This window comes from Zootermopsis nevadensis, unplaced genomic scaffold (genome assembly GCF_977971745.1).
Source record: "Zootermopsis nevadensis isolate Lab colony 2312 unplaced genomic scaffold, Znev_1.0 Znev_ptg000007l, whole genome shotgun sequence".
NCBI lineage: Eukaryota > Metazoa > Arthropoda > Insecta > Blattodea > Termopsidae > Zootermopsis > Zootermopsis nevadensis.
In genome coordinates, this window is record NW_028259139.1 from 13825032 (window position 1) to 13841424 (window position 16393).

The 16393-nt window shown below is 35.6% G+C and overlaps 1 protein-coding gene across 3 annotated transcripts; it reads left to right on the forward strand.

Annotated features, from left to right (window-relative positions):
* The first annotated feature begins 770 nt into the window (after nucleotides 1-770).
* Nucleotides 771-15318, forward strand: LOC110838598 (uncharacterized). Of its 3 annotated transcripts, none has more exons than XM_087344376.1 (9): nucleotides 771-999; nucleotides 1396-1516; nucleotides 3349-4868; nucleotides 5839-5950; nucleotides 7703-7791; nucleotides 11103-11357; nucleotides 12249-12468; nucleotides 13803-14014; nucleotides 14562-15318. In XM_087344376.1, the coding sequence occupies exons 3-9, from the start codon at nucleotides 3356-3358 to the stop codon at nucleotides 14948-14950; spliced, it is 2790 nt and encodes a 929-aa protein (XP_087200502.1). In that variant the 5' UTR covers nucleotides 771-999; nucleotides 1396-1516; nucleotides 3349-3355; the 3' UTR covers nucleotides 14951-15318. The 3 variants fall into 3 exon arrangements, with proteins under 3 accessions (XP_087200502.1, XP_087200501.1, XP_021937603.2); XM_087344375.1 differs by lacking the exon at nucleotides 1396-1516 and adding an exon at nucleotides 2182-2399; XM_022081911.2 differs by lacking the exon at nucleotides 1396-1516 and having other exon boundaries at nucleotides 772-999.
* The last annotated feature ends 1075 nt before the right edge of the window (nucleotides 15319-16393 follow it).

The following is a 16393-nucleotide window of genomic DNA, read 5'->3' on the forward strand; positions in this document are numbered from 1 at the left end:
ATTTTCTCAGTTATTGTAATTTCTTAAAGTACTGGAATTGCCATAATGTTTAAGGAAATCTTTTAGAACTATCAGAATGGTTTGTTGCATTTAGCAGGTCTTTCTCAATTTGTTCTGTTGTATTTACTGTATTATCAGTGTTGTACTTTGATGACACAGGAAGTAAGCACCTCAGAAACATCAGTCATTTTCTACCAGACTGCAGCAGAAAATCCCAGAAGACAGTCAGCTTCAGATGTGTAAATAAGAAGGAACAATTTAAGGTAGCATTAAAAATATACTTAATTACACACTCCTATTAATCTGTCAATGAATTTATGTTGTTTACAAATAAGTGATAAATTTTCTTTTGGGTGTATGGGTAGATCTATTTGTAACTTATCATTTTTTTAGGTGAACCCTTTGTTTGTATTATGTGAAATGTATATAATAGTATCAATTGTGTTTTATAATATGTATTGTATTATTATTATTAAGACTTTGTCCAAATCCTATTGTCATCTGACTATCTTATGGATCCATGGAATGTAATAAAATATGTATGTATATCCATTCCTGTGTGGGATTTGAGGTTGGGATTGACAATTTGTCACGTGTAAGTTTAGTAGTCAATACCGATCATAGGCTGTCGGCGAGGGTGAAATGCAACTTGCTACCAATAGATCCTCATAGTAGTTTACATCACTCTTAGATGGCAGAACAATTTGCTAGTCGGTGTTACCAATTCATAACATTGAATTAGTTTCGTTGGTATTTCTGGAAAATGGTAAATTTGTAAGAGTATGATTTTTACGTTGCATATAAAGCACCTATAGCCCAAAGAAGGATCTAAGGAATATAAATTAACTCTTCTTAAAGCTACACAAGACAAAAGACTTGTGAAGCCGAACAGACAATCATAACTATCCCATGACGTGTAGAAGAAGAAGCAGCGGCATAGTTGGTATTACTGGTAAAATCAGTTGATCAATACAAGATGGATGTGATTCCTTGATAGTGGTAAGTTTCTAATTTTTACGATGAATGTAAAGTACTTTTAGCTCAAAGAAGGATCTAAAGAATGAATTGAATGGAATAGAATTTAACTGTTATTGGTTAATAAAATTAGTCTAGCCAGTAAAAAAAACCGTTGAGACTTTATGGGTGATGTAAATTCTTCTGAGTAGGAGTGGGATAGGAGATACTTTTTTATCGCTGGCTTAAACATTTTTATATCGTAATTTAAACTTTTCATTAGTAAGTGGAAGATTATTGAATTCCAGTATAGTAAACTTCTTTTTGATATTTGCTGAGGTTAGAATTTGACACATGAAAGTTGTATCTGCATGTTCTTATGTTGTGGATATCTGAATTTGTTTGAAATTTTTCCATGTTATCCACTACAAATGATAATAGTGAGAGCAAGAATTCACTGAGAATTGATCATTGGGGGCAAATCATTGATATATATGAGAAAATGCACAGGACCAAGTATTGAACCTTGATGCACTCCATTATTTACAACTCCCTAATTTGAGTAGGTGTTATCATTTGCATCTGATGATTTTATTTTTACTTGTTGCTTTGTGTTATGAATGTATAATTTAAACCAGTTGCCAGCTATATTTTGAATTCCATAATAATTAGTTTTGATGGTAATAATTCATGATTTACACAATCAAATGCTTTAGCAAGATCACAAGATGCCAGTAAACTGTAACTCTTAATTCATGTTGATGATTCAGCATATTAATAGCAATGAAGTTACCCATATACCTGCCATTATTCTAATGATTTTCTTTTGAATGTAAAATTTTTTGCTGTCTGCTGAGTTTCCCCAGAAAAATTGCCGCTGGGTCATGACACTGGATCCACTCTCCCCTTTTTAACAACAGTCAAAAGGGGGAGGAGGTTTCCAGTTCAATGTGTCACTGGTCCACTTGGCCAATGCCCCTGAAAAAGGTTGTAACACCCACTTAAGGAAAACAAACTCAAGGACACAGCAGCATAAAATTATAAACAAAAACCGTTTACTTTCTTAATACAGGTTAACAAACTCAAAACATCATTACAACGCATACGTGTCACACAGTGTCGTTAATTACGCTACTTCTAACAAAGAGACCAACGAACAAAACATATAAGGGAAAAAAACCATGACTTGGCTCAACTCTCGTTAACAACTCCTATTCATCTCTCCAGCCATGACCACCCTGAGGGTCCAGGGAAAACACAAAACATGGTAGTTGCCCCGTCCACAAACACAACAAAATCAATACCAATTCGGATGGGCAACCGCAATGTCAAACAACACCAAAAGCCAAATACAAACTGAGTTCACCTCGAAGGGGGGTGCCCAGCCAGAGAGAACGTTACCGAGCGGATCTGCAGCAAAGCCCCGAGTTCCCGTTCATGTGCTGGTGAGAAGAGGTCTCCCCGAATCAGCCCCCCCCCTCCTAAACCGACTAAACCTCCCCACACGCATGTGCACCCACCTCGAAGTTTTCTCCATCTAATTACCAAAGCTGAATGTAGTCGGCTCAAACTGACTGATCATGCCCTTCTAGTACCTAGGTTGGGAAAGAGTAGTAGCTATAGCTCTTCTCAACCTGAGTACCTACATAGCACCTAATGGGTTAGCTTTAGCTTTTTAAATGTACGACAAATATAAAATTAGGGGCCATAGTGTAACAAAACTTTCTTGATAAGTATTCATTGTTTACAGGGCAGCTATGCATCTGACTGCTGCATTTTGCAGGAGAAATGCTTTTGTTGTTTTCTTAATCTATTATGTTTTGTTAAAGGGCTCTTTTAACAACTTTTGAAATGTCGCTGAAAATTATTGTTAATATCCTATTTGAAGTCATGAGAATATCTCAGTTAAATGAAATCATCATAATTATAATTATTTTCCAATTGAATGTTTGATCCAAATGTATGAATAAGCTGAGTAAACTACAACATGGTGTGTTGCTAGAGTGGATATTCTTTGAACACTGCTCCTGTCCATGAAAGTCTAGTTATTCTTTCTGCTGGTCCATGTTGCATTAAAGTGAGAATTGTGAAATATCTGGACAAATCATGTGATCTTGCTAGATCATTTTATAAGGAATATTGGGTAATTCAGGAAATAAAAATGAGTATGGACTGGACAACTAGGATGTGATTTTTAGAAGAGGCTTTCTTGGTGATGAGGTTCCCATTCTTTTGAATCTGTTGTGTTTCTTATGCCATCAAATTTTGGCCTAATCTGAATTCATTCTGTACATGTGATGTAAAACATTTATTTAGTTAAGATCTCAGATACTTTCAAAATGGAAAGGTTCAGGAAGAATTGCTTGTCACAGTAAATTCATCTGTTCCTTCCAGTATCCAAATGTGTGAGAAGACAATCACTGGAGTAGACGTACAAGGGCAGCCTGAGTTACGGGGTGCATCGTTTGAAATGCAGCAGGAATCAAGTACTGATGAAAGAGGATGGAAGCCAGCATATAAAAGAGCTGGATTCCAAAATATTCTGAGTCGAGGCGGTAATTCATTTCTGTGTGAAATTTGTCAAGTAACTTTACTGAATCATGTCTCCGTTGAACAGCATGTCGCAGGGAAGAAGCATGCAAAAAAATTAGCTACAGGAGCTCTTCATTTTGAAAGTTTGTGGAAGATGATTAGAAAATTTGAGGGAGGAAAAACAGACAATATATACATGACCTTACATAACAAATTTAGATGCAAACTGTGTTGCAAAAATCTAGATGTCAGTGATGTTGTTTCTCATGTAGGAGGAAGTACTCATCAACAGAAGTTGGAAGAATTAAAAGAGACAAAAAATAAAGGTAAAGATGCACATGTATCAGAGAAATGCATGTCATATGATGTTCATAATATTTGGAATGAGATTTACAAAGCTGAAAATGGAAAGTGGTCCAACATTTGTTATATTTCTGGACAGACATATCGTTGTGAACCTTGTAATATAATATTGTCAATTGATAAAGTTCTGGCTCATGTTATGGATGCATCACATCAAGAAGCAATCAGAGAACCAAAAAATGTACGTACGAATGAAACGTTGATGCAAATTGCAGCTGACATATGGCAAAAAATACACGCTGCAGATCGTACACATGAAGTCTGCTTCAAAATTGATACTTGCACTGTCATTTACTGTACTTTTTGTTGTGTCAAAGTCCCTGCTTCAATTGACAATGTGGTTGATCACATTCGTGGAAAAAATCACATGGCCACTGTTACCAAAACCTTGATATCATCACAGCATTCATGTGTAATGAAACAAGGAAACTGTTCGGATAAGGGAAAGTCACCCAGTCCCAAACCTATAAAAAACCAGACCTTGACAGGTAGACGACTGAGTGAGTCTGCTCCATCAAAGGACTTGTTAAATTCAAAAAGTTCTCAACCCCAAATATGTAAAACTACATATGATGTACAAGAGGCACTTGTGAATGCTCTAATGCCAAATCCAAAGGGCATTTCATGTCAGAGCACTTCCATGCTTAAAGAAAAATCTGTTTCATTTATCTGTGTAATATGTGACAGTAAATTTGAATCAGAGGAGTTATGGTGTCAACACACTTGCAGCAGAGGACACAGGATTCAAGCTGGCAAGCTCCTTACTGAAGGAAAGAATCTGGTCTCTCGTAAATGCTTCGGATGTGGAGCTATGGTATATTGCATTCAGTCTGACTTTGCAAAACACAACTGTTTGAAGGTGGAAAATTTTGTACCATCAAACAACATACTCGGTGAAATTGCTGGGAATGATCAGCAGATAAATGAAAGCAATGCAACAGAATCATTCCATAAAGGAAACGTGAAATGGAAAGAGCAAGATGAAATAACTGATAATGTTCCAAGGATAATAGTACATGGTAAGAACTATGATTTACGTCTTTTTTATTCATTTTGTGAAACTTCTGGATAGTGGACCATGAGTATCACTGACTGTTTGGAGCCAAGTCCTACTTGAGAAGCTTATAGTTGCTTAGCTGATGAATAAATTAAATTGTCCACCTTTTATGAAATGCAAACAGAATTTTATTGGAGAGTCTTAAGGAAAGAGACCACCTGAATTATTTAGGGATGATGGCAAGACAGTATTAAAATAGATCTTGAAGAAATATGGTTGGAGGCTGTGGGCTGGTGAAGGACTAGTGATGGGCTTTTGTGCATTCCGTAAAAGGTAAGGAGTTTCTTGACTAGCTTGAGTGATAGTGTCTTAAAAACTGTTCTGCTTGATGGTGTTAGCCGTGTGTTGTGGTCTGTGCAATTTAAATTTTCAGTTTAGGTGCTTAAGTTGGTAAAAAAATAGGGTAAATGGACAGAATTAGTATCTGTGAAGTATGTTAATATTTTTAAGCTCTTTATATAGGCATTTTTATCAATTGTTTTATGATACTGAGCACTAATTATTTATATATCTGCCTCAATTCTCAATTTTTGAGGAGAAAATAAGAGATTATTTTTTCACCACATAATTGAATCTCCTCGACTGTGACATGGTGGTTATTTTTGTGTGTGCTGCAGTCTTACTTTTGCTTCTATTCTACCTCTACCTATCAGCAGAGTGATGGATCTGATTCTGTTCTAAAGCAGTCTTTGCCTATCTCTGTATTCAACATTTTTATGGCTCTGTAAGTCGCCAGTATCATTCAATTAAAATAGATATTGTCTTCCTCTGTAGTGGAACAAGTCAACTTACTGTTGCTGCTCCAACATTCAGTATTCATTGCTGTCCAGGATTAAAATAATAAAAATGTTAATTGGATAAGTGCCAAGTATTCAGAAATTACATTAATGCACTTTACAGTGTACGGGAGTAATTATTGTTACTTTCCATAGGTTATCCCAAGCATTTTGGGCTGGAGCGACTGTTTAACTTCTTTAAAGATTTTGGCTCAGTGTCTTTCATTGTGGTTACTGATGGATCAGCTATAATTGAATTCACAGAAAAGTAAGTAGTTTTTACCATTTAAATACATTGTCGAGGAGAATACGTGCCTGCTATGCGGACACACATCCTTTGTACTGTGTGCAATCATGACATTGGTTCCTCTTAGTCTGCTGTTACAGTGAGTGAAGTTTACCACTAGGAACATTTCCAGTATCTTGTGTAATGTAGGTAAATGAACTTCACTCAGTGATATTGCTGGGATCTCAGTATCACCACGGCCGATTGTCTGGGAAGCTGACAAACAACACATTGTTTATGAGTGGAAGAAAAGGCTGTACCCTGATATAGCATGCAGGTGTTCTCCCTTTATATACTGCCACTGTTAGTGCAATCAGTCAGTTACAAATTGCTTTAATTTATTAACCCTTGAAGCAGTTAAGACTGTTCTGAAAGTGTATGTCACTGCTTCATCAATTCAGAAAGCCATAATATTTTTTTAGGAAGAAGTTATTATCAAAGAATGTGGCAGTTCAAACAAGACTTAGTGAAATCTAGGTATACAGCAGTTGGCAATTTGAACAAAAATGTACATCATGTTATTTGACGATTGATTCAATTTATTATGGCTAGTTAATAAAATTTTTTATGTAGACCTCCATACATTCTTGTCGAAGTGTCATGTTTAAATATTAATTTTCATTTCAGGGAAATAATGAGCTATTGTATTCAGGAGAATGAAATTTGGTTGCCATAATCTTGAAATAAATTCTTATTATAACAGTAATGCATTTTGAAGAGTAAAATTTTGCAGTCCCTATGCTTCATTGTCTTGGTATGTACTTTTAGGAATTTCAATTTTTCTGGATGATGTGGGTGTCGAGCATCATCTTTTTATATTGCTCTCTTTAAGACCCCTATCTTCCCCACCAAAATAGTAAATTAATAGGCATTATAATGTAAAGCATTTATTTGTTGCTGTGTTAACAATTTATAAATCAGCAGCTTTGTCTGTGTCCACATAAGGAGCTACTTTCCATTTGGTTGGCATATGTTTGCTAATTCCATTTTTTGCCAGCTTTATTAATTATTATTAGTTCCCCTTTAAGACCCATTACTTTATTATTGAATGGTTAATGATGATTCATTGCTCCACATTATGTATGTAACCATTCTGCTTAATCTTGAAAATGTTGGTTTTATTTACAACTGTCACTTCAGTGGACTTATTAGTAGCTCATTTTTCATATTATGTGGAAAGCTTACAGGTTTATCCCATCTGTCTGTGTTCATTTCACTTCAGTAGCTATAAAACCATATGACCGATTTTCATGAAGGATATGCCATTCAAATTACTATTGACATTTGAAATTCAAACCTTTATTGATAAAACATCGTAGGTGTATGACATTTGAACAGGGAATAACAGTAAGTAACTTTTACATTTTCGCTGTAGAATTTTCATTATTTGTTTTGTTGAAAATCATAATAAAATAATATTAAATCATGTGAAATACACATTTATCTGCAGTCATTGCTATGTTTTCATTATTGAAGAAGACTGTCCCTGTGCAAATATGTTGGAAGCCATGACTGGCAAAGACATTTTAAGTTCCATTCTGAGTTTTATAAAGAAATTTTATCTAAATTGGCAGACCTTAGATGCCACTGATGCCTCTTTCTTGAATTAGTGGACTAGATGACGAAAGTCACAACAAAACTTCAGCTGATTGATGTTTGTGTACGTGCACATGTGTGAGAATTCTTTCGTTCCTTTTTCATGTGTATGTATGTGATCCCTTTTTATTGTTACAGTGCATCTGTAGAAAGGGCTTTAGCAAGACCATTGTTTATTGGAGAAGCTGCATTGACTGTGAAATCTTTAACTAATTTTGTTCATCAAGGTAAGTTTATTATTATACGAGTATTAGTGGAATTGACAAGCTTGAACACACATTGACTAGACTTCCAAAGCCCTATATTTCAGAATGTTATTTTTATAATTAAGGTTTATTGTTAGTATTATATATTTAGCTAGAACTTTTACTTATACAGGTGAGTCAAAAGTATGTTTACAAACGCTGTGTGCGTGTTCCTGGACCAAGAATAAGAACAAATTATCTTATGAACATGTGGTCGCTAATGCCTCTTCAAAATAATAGCAAAATATAAGTTTCAATGTATGCATTTGTTGCCAAGTATAAGGACAGGGATGTTTCTTTATAACAGATGCTCAAAGGTTGTTCCTCCATTCTCCACACATGCCCTAGGACGACGTACGCAAGACTGACAGATTCGTTTGCACACTCCAGGGTTTCCTCGAATTATCTGGCATGCATTCTGCACACGTTCCCATATGTCGTCATCATTGTTTGTGGGTGTTGCATAAACGACGGATTTCAAGTGACCCCACAGATAAAAGTCCAATGGAGTCAGGTCCGGTGACCTCGGTGGCAATGCTACTGGGCCACCATGTACTACTGTTCATTGATATGTTCTCTGATGCCACGGGAGAATGTGCTGAGCCTCTTCTGCCACACATAAACAATGTGTTGGTTGTCAGCTTCCCAGACAATTGGCCTTGGCCATAGTGAGATCCCAGCAATATCATTGAGTGAAGTTTATTTACCTACATTACACAAGATACTGCAAATGTTCCTAGTGGTAAAAAAAAGACGTAAATCATAGTTCTTGCCATGTACTATTATCCTTGGAACATTATCAGTTATTTCATCTTGCTCTTTCCATTTCACGTTTTCTCTATGAAATGATTCTGTTGCATTGCTTCCATTTATCTGCTGATCATTCCCAGCAATTTCACCGAGTATGTTGTTTGATGGTACACCATTTTCCACCTTCAAACAGTTGTGTTTTGCAAAGTCAGACTGAATGCAATATACCATAGCTCCACATCCGAAGCATTTATAATTAATTTAGAATATAATGAAGTCTTCTTTAGTGATAAGCCATGTAAGTATGGAATTACATTCCAATGTATTGGAGATTGTACTTTCATCATTAGGGTTGTCATTAACTGTGATGTTGCAGGAAGATACAATGTCTGAAATACTGGTTTGTGACTCCATACTTACAGTAGGGCACCGCTTATACGGCGGGTTAGGGACCAGACCCCCGCCATAAAGCGAAAATCGCCGTAAAGCGGATCTTTGCCTTTTTTCACTTGCAAATGCAAATCAAAGCCTAATAAGATGTTTACACTATCATATAGTAATTGCACAATAGCGCTAGGCCTAAGAAAACGATATGAAAGTAAAATGACTATCAGTAGTACACACATTGTGGCTGGTTTGATCTTCAATCCACACAACTAAAAGTTTTTCCATGTCGGCAATAAGGCTATCTCTTTTTCTTATGACTTTAGAGTTCATTCGTGTGGCACTTTTAATTTCATTTAACACTTTCTCCTTAGCGTTCACGATGGCAATAACAGTTTGGCGAGCTAGGCCTAGCTTACGTCCTATCTCGGCCAGACATGCCTTGTTCACGAAGTTTAATCATCTCTAAGTTGGTATTTAAAGTAAGAGGCTTACAACTCCTCTTTTTATCGCTACTACCCTTTGACGCCATTGTAATTACACTAAAGTAACACAAAATATTATATAAATATACAGTTTGTAATAACTTTGAAGAATTGCTAGAAATACAGATAGACGCGGAGCACACAAAAGCTGTAAACAGATTGAATCAGCGACGAAAAAATGGCGCCGGACGCACTTCTCTGACTCAGCTGTTGAGCGCCGTATTAGCGAATCGCCGTAAAGCGGAGCGCCGAAAAGCGGGGCCCTACTGTATATGCCTGACCACCCATGAAGACTTCATTGCATTCAGTTGCTGTGGAAGTGCTGAATCTTGTTTAATTCTCAAATGTATAAGGCGTTTATCTGTTGAACAAGGACCGGATCCAAAATATGGTGTTGGCTGCTGTTTTCTTGAGACAATAACATCTTTATTTTAATTTTTCAAAAAGAGTCCACCAGTGTGAATATGATGGGCACCCGTGTCACTGAACTCCAATGTTATGAGTAATGGAATTTAAAGAAATAGACAAACATGTCTTTTGATAAATGCAGGAATTTTTTTATCATAGTAATCCTCCAATGTCCACCTTACAAAACTAGAACGTGTAAACTAATGTAGCCATGTTTCTTGCATTATTTTAACTTAAAGCAGTACATAAATGCCAGTAATTATGTAAAAGTCTATTACACAATCCTATCTGTATTCTATAAACGTAAAAAATTAAATATTGTCTCAATTATTTTGTATGACTGAAACTTTCCATGTGTCTGTGAAATTATTCATCAAAAATAATTTTAAGACAATTAGTTAAAATGCTGCATTCCTGATACTTGTTGCCAATACAGTTTAAGATGCACAAGATCTTGGGTTGTTGAGTCACTGGGGTCATGGATGTATGTCTGCACATTTTTATATTCTGTGATTGTAGAAGCATTGCAATGGTCAGTTAACCCATCCAGGGAGCTATCCTGCTGCTCTGAATGAGGATCTAGAAAACTTCTGCAATTCCAGAGACCAAGACTAAAATCAGGATGTAGTACCAAGAAGATAGCTGAAGAATGCGCATTGGAAGTATAATCTTGTACTTAAATAACTAAACTAAGTTCTTGGATCAGATTCTTTCTTTTGAAGTTAATGAACATTCAGCAAACCAAATTTCCTGTACTTACGGTCTATTACCATATTCACAAGATTCTGTCACTGGACCCTATCATGAGTTAGATTTCTTGATCTATTATATTATCATCTTCCCACACAACAAAACATCTCTCGTTATAATTTTTGACTAAACTTAGGTATGGAATTCAAGTTTCTGACGTGTGTGATACTGTGGTAAACACAAAGAGATAAGTATGATTTGAGGTTTTCACATTGGTGAGTATGAAGATTTCTGTCTTCTGGGTTGCGCTGTGTAGTATGGTAGATCTACCATACTACATGGTGCAACAACCCAGAAGACAGAAATCTTCACAAAGAAATAAATTTTCAGTGACTGTCCTCTGTTCATATTGGTGATCAGAAAGGACCTTGGAAGTATGAATGGCCTGAGAAAATTTATTTGATTTTTCACCTTTACTAATGTCTTATTAATAGTGGACCAGAATGTTTAATATAAATGATCATATTGAACTTCCATGGTATAAATGGAATATCATATTTGTTATATTTTTAACAGTTCCTGAGCCAACTGTCTCAGTACATGAAAGTTTGGTGTCAACATTTACCTCCCCACAGAGAGTTGAGGAGAAGCTGAATGCTTTGTGCACAGCATCTAGTTCCCTGTCAGATCCAGAGAAACATGAGCAGGTGTGCTTGTTTCTGGAAGAATCATGTACTGAAATCTTCCCAGGGTGCAAAGCCATTCCCTTTGGCTCACGCGTGTCAGGCCTTGCTCTCCATGATAGTGATCTGGATGTATTTCTTGATACAGGTAATAAATAATTCTTTTATGTCAAGTTGGAAACATGCTCCTGTTAAATTTTCTATATTTGTCTGTCTGCAGAGAAACTGTGAGAACTCTTGAATTGATATTCATGAAATTTGATATTGGGGAGTTTAACTAGTTTGTTAACACATTCTAATTCTGATTAAAATTGGATGACAATAACAGACTCTTTATATGAAAATCCAAATCTTCCTACATGTATCTCAAGCTTAACTTAATAAGAAATTGCTGGAGCGCAAAATGTTTTGAACAGAAGTATACAAAAATGAGACACGTGAGTACATTTTTTTCATGTCTGATTGTTTCGAAAGTAATTGAACAAAGTGGATTTTTATGTTGTGTCATCTCATAACTTGAGAATTATTGAACTGATTTTATAAGATTTTATATTGGCAGTACCAATTTTCTTGTTTTATGCTCTTTATAACAGTGCATCGTAAGTTAGCATTCACAAATTGAAAATCTTCAGTTTATAACTGAGCAAACATGCCAGAATTGTTACTCTTTGTATACTTTTCTTAACTTGTTTCATATATAGAAGATGGATCGTGTGTAGATTTTACCACTACAGTTTTCAAGGAAGCAGAAAATAATTTCATAACTTGGGTAATTTTTTAAAGATGCACATTTCACAAGCTTGTGTATACAAGGACGATTATGTGTGAGAAATAAAGAATAATTACAGCAAGTTATGCGTTAGATTAACATTCCTGTCATCGTTTAGTAGAACATAACACATAAACAGAGAGCATCAAACCATCCGGCAGTGTGGGTTTATTTCTTTCATTTTGAAGACTTCTCTTAGGAAATACTTATCCTATTCATTCTTATCTCATTTTTATGTAAATTACATTGAACAGTCATTTATTATTGCAGGTGATATGTATGGTGGAAAACAGAACCAAGAATCAGCTATTCAAGAGCTGATAGTATCATCTACAGGAAACAGATTGATAAATCGTCCAGAGTGTTGCAATGTGCAAGAAATTCGCAATGCTCGCACACCTATCGTAAAGTTTTTTTACAAGCCGATTGAAATGCAGTGTGATGTGGCTTTTTCTCATGGACTTGGATGTGAAAATACCATGCTTATTAAGTATGATGTTTTTCCCAAATTTTCTAAATATGTAATGAAATTAATTGGATTAATGGTTATATATAGACTGTAAATATTTAGTTAGATTACATTTAAATTGTTCATTTCTGAACTGAGGAGGTATGTAAATAATTTTTAAGTGATTCTGTACAATTTAGTGGGAGTGTTTTTAAGTGCTTGGAAGAATTCTTATGCAGCTGAGGGAGAGGGAGTTTAGTTTATACATCTTTATAAATCTTGTAATTTTATGTGTTTTGGATAGGGTTAAAATATGTAAAAATGCTGCCATGAAATATTAATGACCCCCTAAGTGTAGAAAGTACTGTTTTTAGAAAATAGTGGCAAAATTGGCAGTTTGTTAGTAATTTTTTATTGGTATCAAAGCAGATTAAGAACTATTTAATGTAGTCCTTGCCCATGTGTTTAACATTGATCCCATACTCATGGAAGGCGACAGATTTTGTCAGGATATTTATCTTGTCTCTTCTGCTTGCCATATATTTTCTCTGGCAAACTGCTCTCCTCAGAAAGGTTCCTTTATTTTTGGTCACAAGTCACAGAAATTCAAGGCCAGAGAATCAACGTATTCTCAACATGTTCAGAAGTATTCCACCGTCATCTGCTAGGTTTTTGTTGCTTGCAGCGACGTGAGTGAAATTTTGTGGACGAGGAGATGAGTAGTGCTTGTTCATGCGGCTGTCTTTTTCGGTTTGGGCTTATACAGCTGTGTTTATGTTTCAGAGCATGAATACGCTACCTACGTGGCAGCATTCAAGTGTGTAATGTTATCCCTTTTTCCGCCTCACGCACGTGGTAGAGAGTGTCTGAATTGCCAGTTGTCTTGTGGGATGTGATGCCGTATGGTCTTGTAAATGGTTGTCACCCTGACACTATTTTCCTCTGAAATGTCTGTAACCACCTACAAGAGCACACAGCATTACAGCCCAGATGACCACAGTTGGCATATCCCTGCCACAAGAGGCTCAGATTGAGTGTGTAACACTCAATTTTAACACAGGAACATGGATTTTGCTTCACAAATTTGTAAAATTCCTTATGTCTTTCTGTTCTACCTCCTGCAGACCTCAGTGTGAATCTGCCTATCAGCCATATATGTGAACAAGAGTGAATATTTGGCCATCCTTACTGTAGTTGATTGCTTATAATTATCATATTGTCTCAGCCAGGGTATATTTCCAAGAGTCTAGTTGTATGCCAATAATAGTCAACATTTTTAAACTGATTCTTTGTTTTACTGTGCATACTGCCTAAACTTGATAAGTTTAACAGTGGCTGAGGGATTAACTCTGGTTTGATATTTTTCATATTTGCAGGTTCTATTTATCATTGGACCCACGTGTGAGGCCTGTGATTATATTCCTCAAACATTGGGCTCACATTCATCAATTGATTGGGCAGTCCAAGATCACCAACTATGCTCTTGCTTGGCTTGTGATATTCTACCTCCAAAAAGTTTCAGGTTTTGGTCTCCCTACAGTTCAAGTTTTGCATAAACTTCATAAGGGACCAGAGAAACTCATAGCAGGTAAGTGAAGGGCCAGTGGTTCCAACAGCAGTTTGTTGCCATTATTTAAGACAAGCCTGACTGTCTGTCCGTGCCAGAACATGAGTAATGGTGAAACTGTGAATAACAGTGACAAAAAAAGTTATTTTCTTGTGCTGCACTGCGTGCATGAAAATAAATTTTCATGAAATCCATCCTCTGAGTAGTCTGTTCGATTCTTAGGTTACTTAATGGTGTTGAATGAGACTGGAAGGTGACCATGAATGGTGGGTTAGGATTTTGAAGGAACTGGTCATGGCCTACTTCAAGGAACTGTTTTGGCATTTTCCTCTAGAAGGGAAACCTTGAAAAATCTCAGAATAACTGATAACTCGGCTGAAATTCAAGCCAGATGCCTCCCAGATACTAATGTGTAGAGAGTTAACTGCTTCAGTAAACTTCTTATTTCTACTGTATAAAATCAGAGACCGTCTTATCATCTAGCAGGTTCTGTGATCTGCAAACTATAGTAACCTCTCCCTTTTATGCACTTTGTAGACCTGTTAATTGGTATTTTTTTTTTTTACAGGATGGGAATGCAGCTTTAATGTAAATAAATTAAAAATACCAAGAATTAATAATTCACAACGTATATTGCAGTTACTTCATGGTTTTTTCATGTACTATTACAAATTTGACTTTTCAAAAAATGTAGTATGTCCCTTAATAGGACTTCCTGTACGCAGAAAGCTTTTTGCCTTCAATCCGAAAGATCTTCCAGACGCAATGGATGCGTATGTGTGTCGAGTCGTAAACAACAAGCATGCTGAAAGATTCTTCACAAAATGCTGTATGTGTGTTCAGGATCCATTTGACCAAAGTCATAATCTTACTAAGGGTACGACTGCAGTCACACTTCAGAAATTTAAGATTCTTTGCAAGCTTACAGGGGATCTTTGTGCTGACATTATTAACTGAACACATGCCCTGTTCTCCATATTCAACTTATATTTATGTTAGTAACTCAAGGGAGAGAGTTTGCGATTAGTCTTGAGACTTGTTACTGTTTTGTTGTATGGTATTCATGTTTTGTTGTGAAATTACGTAATCAATTGTATGAGTAAATATACCGTATGAAATTATTTGTAAATAAAAATTGTATAAAGTCTGACAGAATAACAGAGAAAATATTAAATGGCTTTTGCAAAGGATTCTCTTGTGGTGTTGGATATGTATTTCCACTTCAATCATTTATTGAAAAATAGGTAGAATTCTTATTTGTAAATAAAAATTGTATAAAGTCTGACAGAATAACAGAGAAAATATTAAATGGCTTTTGCAAAGGATTCTCTTGTGGTGTTGGATATGTATTTCCACTTCAATCATTTATTGAAAAATAGGTAGAATTCTTATTTGTAAATAAAAATTGTATAAAGTCTGACAGAATAACAGAGAAAATATTAAATGGCTTTTGCAAAGGATTCTCTTGTGGTGTTGGATATGTATTTCCACTTCAATCATTTATTGAAAAATAGGTAGAATTCAATTTGAAAATATGTCACCTCTATAGATTTCAAGAAAGCCTTTGATAGTCAACAGAAATGTATTATTTGTAAACCTCATATATGTTGCATTGCCGGTGGTACATCCTCCAGTAGCTGAGGTAATTCTTCCATTAAGAAATGTAAATATGAGTCTCCCAAGAGTTGAAGCAAAGTCCTAAAATGAAATTTCCAATTATTCGTGCAAAAATATTGCAGAACAGTACATGTTTATGACTTTTCGCTCACCACTGAAACATTTGAGTGGTTTTCAGAGCTCAAAAGTAAAATTTCTCTTGATGCTAAACATTTATTTAGGTCACTGTTTTTTGACACTGATGGAAATAAGTACCAAGTTTTTCACCCTCAAGGACAACAAATGATTTTCTGCAGTGACTAGACTAGACTTACCAGGTTCAAAACACAGGACGTCGGAGATACTTTGACATTGGCAGATATATCCCAGTGGTGAGTAATATTCAGTTTTTAAATAAAATAATTTCATATGAAGTAAATATCTTTATTTAACAGGCAAAAATTGTAATTTATGGTATATCCCAGGTAACTGCAAATCAGTATATTTGTTAGCTTTCTCTGATAACATTCTTCCAGAAGTTTGCAAAGTGAACCTTGGAATATTTTCCTCATTTAAAAATACAAAATTGTGAAAGCAGCATCACATAAAATGATCAAATCTGATTTTCCAAGGAATGTTTTAGGATACAATATCTTGCTTCCAGAGAAACCCTCTTTTATATGATGGGCCATCATTACAGCTTTGGGAGGAAGTGTAAATTGCCATTTTCCCCAGTCCACACTCTTTGTGCTGTCATGTCCCAGATAATTCAACAGCTGAAGCTGAATCTACAAAGGATTCACA